Source organism: Dipodomys ordii, unplaced genomic scaffold, assembly GCF_000151885.1.
Source record: "Dipodomys ordii isolate 6190 unplaced genomic scaffold, Dord_2.0 Scaffold120, whole genome shotgun sequence".
Taxonomy (NCBI): Eukaryota; Metazoa; Chordata; class Mammalia; order Rodentia; family Heteromyidae; genus Dipodomys; species Dipodomys ordii.
The window spans coordinates 2,184,030-2,191,674 of NW_012267336.1; the positions used below are offsets into that span (position 1 = coordinate 2,184,030).

A 7,645-nucleotide genomic window follows, 5' to 3' on the forward strand; every position below is an offset into this window, starting at 1 on the left:
CCTCGGCCCGCAGGATGGACGGCGGGTCCGGGGGCCTGGGCTCGGGGGACAACGCCCCGACCACCGAGGCCCTCTTCGTGGCGCTGGGCGCGGGCGTGACGGCGCTCAGCCACCCGCTGCTCTACGTGAAGCTGCTCATCCAGGTGCGGGCCCGGGGCGCCGCGGGCGGACGCCAGGCGAAGGGGGGGACGCCGGCGAGGGGACGGGCCCAGGCCGGGGCCTGCAGGACTGGGGCAGCGGGGCCGGCGGGACGGATTCGGGGCGAGGGCAGGGAGGAAGGGGAAGGCGGTGAGCGGCGTGGCAGCGTCGGGGTCGGGTTTGGGGGTGCAGGAGAGCGCGCGAAGGGGCCTGAGTGACGGGTTGGCGAAAGGAGCTAGGGAATCTGGGGGGGTGTATGCCGGAAATGGGGGTGGCAGGCTTGGGAGGGAAGGACATGGAGGCGGTGGGCTTGGGATTGGATTTGGGGAGGGGCGAGAAGTTTGGATGGAGTGGAGGGTGGGGGTCAGGGCAGTAGGCGGGGAGCACAGTTAGGGCGGAGGGCAGCGGGGCTTTGCATTTCCAGGGATGGACCTACAAGCAGCTTGTGGGGGACAAAGGAGTGGGCGCCGGCGACAAAAATGGGGGGGGGGAGAAAGAAAGGGCATCCGAAGGGGGAGGGCAGAAGTTGGTATTGGGTTCAGCGCGAAAGCAGAGCGTTCATCTTGGGAGAGCTGTCGGTTTACCGGAGATGGGGGTTCTGGATTTCACGGTGACGGCAGACTTGGTGGGAAGAGGGGAGACGCGTCGGGGGGGGGGGAGGGAACGGAGGGAGGGAAGCCTGGAGGCTTTAGGAAGAAGGCGGTGACGCACTTGGAGGAGAAAATGGAGTTGCAGCTCTTGTGTCTGGGGGTCTTGGAATCGGGCAGAAGGGGCACGCTGGGAGCCACGCAGGGTCACCTGGATTCCAGGGGCGCTCGCTGGCTTGGGCAGCTCACCTATTTCAGGATGGCCGGTGTGGAGTTAAGAGGAGATGCGGGGCTCGGGAAGAGGCTCGTGTAGAGGTGCGCTGTTGGCGAACTAGGTGGGCGTGGCCGGGATGCGCCCGGTTTTGATAGACACCTGAAGTGGAAGGCTAGAATTTTCCAGTTCAGCAGAGTGGAGAGGGGTGTGTGCTCATTTGTGAGGGACCACCCAGTGGGTTTGAGGTTTGATCGGAGTGAAGGGAAGTGGGTGTTAGGTTTTTACTGTCTTTGTAAAAATGCCACATAGGTTTGGAACAAGGACTTTAACAACAGAAGTCATTCACACTGCGGGGTCTGAGGAATGGGGGTAATCTGACAGGGGATGAGAAGATGCCATGAGTTGTCTGGCTACAGTCTTATTTGTGGCTGAAATTTGGGAATGGTTGACCAGGGAAGACTAACACTTGGTTGGGATTTAGAGGTTTTGGGGGTGCTTGAGTTGAGAAATGAGGGTGCTGGGAGCTTGTGGGGTGTGGCGGGATGAGGCTGGACTTGCAGAGTGACAGGTGGAGGTTTGAGCGTCTGCTAGGATGCCGGGTGGGCTCCACAGGAAGATGGGTGCAGAAGTGGCCTCATCACTGTGTTTACAGGTCTGGGAAAAAAAGAAAAGAAAGAAAAATGTTTTGGGAGCCAGATGCCAGTGGCTCCAGAGCTGAGATCTGAGGATGGCAGGTTGAAGTCAGCCCAGGCAGAAAAGGCCTCGCAAGACTCTTTTTTTTTTGGCCAGTTCTGGGGCTTGAACACAGGGCCTGGGTGCTGTCCCTGAGCCTCTTTTGCTCAAGGCTAACACGCTACCACTTGAATCACAGCGTCACTTCCGGCTTTTTCTGTTTATGTGGTACTGAGGAATCTAACCTAGGGCTTCATGCATGCTAGACAAGCACTCAACCACTGAGCCACTTCCCAGCCCCCAACCCTCCCCCACCTCATGTGGGGCTCTTATCTCCAATAAACGACTCAAAAAAAGCCAGAAGTGGCACTGTAGTTTAATTATAGAGCACTAGTCTTGAGCACAGAGAGGCTTAGAGACAGCACCCTGAGTTCAAGTCTCAGGTCAGACAAAAAAGAAAAAAAGTTTTAGAAAAGGAACCTGGCAATGAGGGATCCCCAAGATTGAGAGTCCCTGGATGTTGGGCTGGTAAGGATGAGCGATCCAGGGTTGGGGGGGGTCTGAGTACAGCCTTCTGCAGGGTGAAGTCAATGGGTACAGCTTGGGAGTACAGTAACACCTTTCAAGAAGGCAGATTACCATTTGGGAGAGCAGGAGTGAGTGCCAGGCAGAGGGTACTCGACATTGAGTAAGTCCTAGAGCCTTAGAGCTGGGCCCATAGGGGTTGGAATTGGGGAGTAAGTAGAGCTTCAAAGATGGTAGGTTGGCTTTGCCAGTATCTGGTTACCAGGCCACAGCATGGCTGTGGTCAGGATTGGGTTAACAGATTTAAGGATGCAATTAGTGAGCATGACTTGGAGACAAATAGTTAACACTGGGAGGTGAGAAAAATGGAGATCTGTGTTCCTTTGATGTTGATGGGCCTCACAGATTTGGAAGCCCTGGGGATATGGGGTGGAGGGACTCCCAAACTGTTGTGGTTGGAGCGGTAAGGCCAGGGAAGAGCAAGAACCGAAGCCTAGAGGTGGGGCTTAAGAAGAATGCTACCTTTATCTAAGAGGAGACCATCTCAGCTCTAAACCCCAAAGGGGAAAGGCCTAGAAAGGAACTTGTCCCTGCTCAGCTGTCCTGGGCTGGGAAGTGTTTTGTTTTTGCCTTTTTTAAAGACAGTCCTAGTACTTCAGGGGGTAGGTAGTTAAAGTTACAGTCAGTAATTCATCGTGTATCAGAATCACATCCACAAAGGACAACTGGGTTTTCAAAAGGTAGCCACCTATACTAGGGTACAGAAAAAAAAAAATGAATTTGAGCCAGAAAAATGCTCAGAGACTACCTGATGCACTTTGTAAGGTGGGACTTCCCGACCTGTGCTTTGCAGGCTTTGTCCTCTGCCACCTCCAGGGGTTCCCCATTTGATCAGGGGCTGGCCTGCTGTGAGGGCACAGAGTTGGCACTGGTCTCCTGCATGGCAGAAAATCTCCCCATACATTGGGACCCCTGGGTATGGCTGGCTCCGTCCTTCACCCACCTGTGGTTCTGTACACCCTATTGTGGGGTGATAAAGATTAGAGCACGGTTGGGGGTGTGTTTGAGGAGCAAGTAGACTTGTGGGAACAGTCAATAAGCCTGGACTGGGAGGGCTGAGTGGCAGGAGTCTGCAGTAGGCGCAGCAAGACGTTACAGAGGACTGAGACCTGGCTGGTGTGCGCTGGCCTTGCTGCACTTGGAATTAGGTTGCAGTGAAATCTGTGCTGGGGATGAGAATACACAGATTTGGCGTCTGAAGAACTTCAGAGTGGGAATGCTGTCTAGGAGAGGGTGTGGCCAGGAGCTAGAGCTGGGCCTTGCTGTTCCTGGGCGAGCAGGCTGTGCTGGTGGCTGCCAACCCTGGGGATGATTCTGGGTGCTGGAAGCGAGAGATGAGCAGCATGCAGATCGGAGGGAGACGAATTGGAAGCCTGGGCGAGAGGGGAGTCAGTGACTGAATCACCCGTGGACCCTTCCTTTTGTCTCTGTTCATTCTGAAGGTGGGTCATGAGCCGATGCCCCCCACCCTTGGGACCAATGTACTGGGGAGGAAGGTCCTCTATCTGCCAAGCTTCTTCACCTACGGTGAGTGCGCTCCCCACCAGAAAGCCCGCCCCCACCCAGCACAGGCCGGAAGCTGGAGCAGGCCAGCTGGCCCCGTCGAACCTGCTGTGAGCCTTGGCCCCCATCGTTGGCACCAAGGAGGGGAAACAGATTGGCCAGAGGTGGCAGGTGGGAGTAGGTGAACATGACGGCTTTGGTCCGGTGTCTCTGCCTGCAAGCTGCCCGCCACCAACCCCGCCAGCGGGGGACAGACAGGTGTCAGAGAAGTCAGTCCAGGACAATGGTCCCCTTCAGCCCCGCCACCCCCCCACCCTTCTCCCTTCTCATCAGCTGGAGGCCTAGCAGGCCCCATGGACAAGGGTCTCCTTTCACGCCCCTGGGCCATCCTGTTCCCCTGAGCTCCCCAGCAGAACGCCTTTAATACCCATCATGGCGCTGTGCAGAGTCCCAGCCTGGCCCCCTGCCTTGTCTGGAGGTGTGAGCTTGGGCGGCCACCCACCTGCTCTGAGCCTGCAGAGTAACGTCACCTGCCCTCTGCGTCCCCAGGCTTTCCCCAGGGGATGTCTTCCCTGGGCCTGCGGCCAGCTGGCCCATGCAGCTGCCCCTTTTCCTGTCTCCATACTCGTCAGGTGACCAAGATGGCGCCTTCTTTGAAAGTGCTGTTTCTCTCCTTGTTCAAAGCTAGAGCTCCCTTGTGGATTGTTTTCCCACTCCAGCTCTTACTACCCATTTGACCAGTCCAGAAGGTTCTCTGGAAGGCTTTTCTTCTGAGTGACATAGGGCCTGCCCTGCTTGTCACCTCTTCACTGTCTGTTGGCAGAATCAGTCATTTATCCCTCTTTTGACTCCCCCCAATAGTTGAGGGCAAAGTTGGGCAGGCAAAAAGTACCATTTTCTGGAGAAATCTGCCTTTGCTGGTGGTTATTTTAAGATTGTCAGTGTAGGGAGGGGGCTGCAGATGTAGGAGCCCCCAGCCTTGTAGAGTGAAGCTGTTATACAAAGATAAACGCTAGGCATGGCGCAGCGGGCCGGATGCCCCCTTGCATGGACTGCGTGTCGATGGAGACTTGGGGTTGGGCCCCTGACCATTGGTATGCGGGTCACAGCCCTTCAAAGGCCTCTGAATGGGGCTGTGGGACTCTCTACCACAATGAGCCGGGTTTAAGTGCCGCCCCATAGGTTTATGTAAACGTCATTTCAGTCTGGATGTGGTGGGCAGATGTCCACTGGGCACTTCCGGACACCACACCTGCCCAGGGAGGAGGAAGGGCCGGGTGTCTGGCCAAATAGACAGTCTGGCTGTCTGGACTGTCTGCTCCTCCCCCGCATCCTGCTGACGCTCCACAGCTGTCGTGTCATTCTGTGGTGCGAACAAAACTTCCTTAGTGGGTGTCCAGGCTCTGCAGCACTGGGGAGCGATGGGGCCCTGCACCCTTCCCCGCTCCGCTGTCCGTAAACTATGAAACCGGAGAAGTAGGGGGTCCTTGCTCCGTTTTTATTGGAAGTTTATCCAAGAGCACAAAAGCTTCTCCCGTGGCTCAGTGGTCATGTGGCCCAGGGTCCCCTCCCCTCTCACCCCTGCCTTTCCAACCCATCCGTTCTCAGAAAGCCACGTGTACAGGTAGCAGGTGCGCTTGGGCCGCCCCGGGGAAGCCCTGGCTGGCTGTGACATGGCCTTGCTGGGCTGGCCGACTTGTTGCCAAGGAGAAAGGGGTGCATATGCATGTGGCTGCCTCTGTGGGGTGCTAGAGAGCTAATGTCACCTGAAAAAAGGGGGTGGGGGCGGGGAGCGCAGGATAAAAGAATGTTCCGTTAGCTTCCAGATAGGCATTTATAAAAATCCATCGCCTTTTCCAGTGTGATGCAGTGTGCAGTAAAAGGTTATGAAGCTGGACGAAACATGGACCATGTTGCCTAGAGGCCGAGACCTAAGAGACCCTGGCTCACACAGGCCAGGCCGCTCTGGGCCTGCACACCCACCTGCCCTGGGCTTCCAGAAACTTCACTGCTGCTTCTCATTTCTCACAACCCCCTTTTTCTTTACTGGTGTCCTGGGGGTGGCTGCTCCAGCTGTGAGCCCCATCCTTTATTCCCCCCCTAGATTGCCAAGGTCTTCATGCCTGGGACAGGCTCCCTTTTTCCTTTCCTGGGAGAAAAAACACTTCATAAGCAATGGAAACCGGTGTTTGGGTTCCAGCCCTTGAGTTTTTGGGTTGAGAAAGCACAGTTCAATTTGTCGGAAAAAGGGAAGGGAAAGACAGGAGTGCGTGTGTCGGGGAAATGTTTTGAAGCTTTTATGAAAGGCAGCCGGCTAGGTGACATTTGGGACTGGAGATCATTTCCAGGTGGCAGCAGATGTTTTCCTCTGAACTGCGGTCGGCAGCAGCAGGAGGGAAGAACTGTGGGGTGACACGGTTCTGTCTGCTCTGTTACAGCCAAGTACATTGTGCAGGTGGATGGGAAGATAGGGCTCTTCCGGGGCCTGAGCCCCCGCCTGATGTCCAACGCCCTCTCCACTGTCACCCGGGGCAGCATGAAGAAGGTGAGCGCCCAGCCACTGCCTGGGGTGGCCTGGCCTCCCCTCCCCTTCCCCTGGTCTTGTGCCTGGGAGGAGCTCCAGGCCGGTGGCTGTCTCACCGCGGTCTCCAGGCTGCAAGTCACATGAGGTTGCCGAGGTAACGGCCATTGCAGACTCTGGAGGTCTTCCCCGAAGCAGCATCCTGACAGCTCCGTCCGTGCATGCTTGGTCCGCAGGTGTTCCCTCCCGATGAGATTGAGCAGGTGTCCAACAAGGATGACATGAAGACTTCGCTGAAGAAAGTTGTGAAGGAGGTGGGTGTGTCGTTCGCCAGGCCGCAGGCCTTGGGCAGGGGTCTGTTCAGTTCTCAGTAGGGTAGGCCCTGTGCTGGCCCATGCGGACCATGTGTGGAAGGAGCCCCAGAGGGCACTGGCGGATCAGCCTGGTGCCCTGGACCTGGGCCTGGCTGGGGGAAGGAGAGGGGGTGAGGGGCAGACTGCATCCTGGGCAGACTGGTTCCCCAGGTTTCTCCCATGGGGCTTGCTCTTCCCATGAGTGCCAGCTCCGAGTCAGGCCTGATGGCATGCCCCTCCCCTGTGCTCTCTTGCAGACGTCCTACGAGATGATGATGCAGTGTGTGTCCCGCATGCTGGCGCACCCACTGCATGGTGAGCCCCCCCCCCAAGGACACCACACCCAGTGTGGGCAGGGGGGAGGACCTTGGGACAACCCTCACAGACTGTAGAGAGACTGTGGTTGAACCACTGGTTGGTGGCTGGGGAGAAGTAGTAGAAGTAGACTTTCTAAAAGCAGCTGGTGTTCTTCCCAAGAGAGGTGGGAGGCCGGGGAGGCTGAGTCCCACCTCTGTCACACGGTAATACAGGCCACTCTGCATAGGACACCCACAGCCAGGGCCATGACTTGGTGTCCCCAAGTCACCTCTGTGTTTTTCTTCCGCAGTCATCTCAATGCGCTGCATGGTCCAGTTTGTGGGACGGGAGGCCAAGTACAGGTGGGTAATTCTTGGGACTGGCCAAGGACATGCTGCGATCTGACTTCTGTGGCAGCTCATTCCGCACCTCTGAGGACCATGTCCCCTTGCTGTTTCTTTTCGGGGCTGCCCTAAGTGGGCCCGATGTTTACAGAGGGATGAGTGGAGTCTCGATGCCAAGCACCAATTGGAGTGGAGTCTGTTGGATTAGATGTTCACGTTCTAGAGCTGACTCAGCCGTTAATGCCTAAGCTGGGGTCTAAAGTCTTGATCATTCTTTTTTTTTTTTGGTCCGGTCGTGGGGCCTGAACTCTGGGCCTGGGTGCTGTCCCTCAGCCCTTCAGCTCAAGGCTAGCACTCTACCACTTGAGCCACAGCGCCACTTCCGGCTTTTTTCTTTTTTTGCTTATGTGGTACTGAGGAATCGAACCCAG

At 56.6% G+C, this 7,645-nt stretch overlaps 1 protein-coding gene across 1 annotated transcript in view; it reads left to right on the forward strand.

Annotated features, from left to right (window-relative positions):
- Positions 1–2: 2 nt before the first annotated feature.
- The window catches only part of Mtch1 (mitochondrial carrier 1), a gene marked incomplete at its 5' end in the record, with an annotated part of 16,191 nt that continues 8,548 nt past the window's right edge, over positions 3–7,645 (forward strand). The window contains 6 exon segments of the mRNA XM_013029575.1: positions 3–143; positions 3,639–3,723; positions 6,138–6,244; positions 6,457–6,534; positions 6,831–6,888; positions 7,181–7,312. Coding sequence (XP_012885029.1) covers positions 3–143; positions 3,639–3,723; positions 6,138–6,244; positions 6,457–6,534; positions 6,831–6,888; positions 7,181–7,312 — 601 coding nt within the window.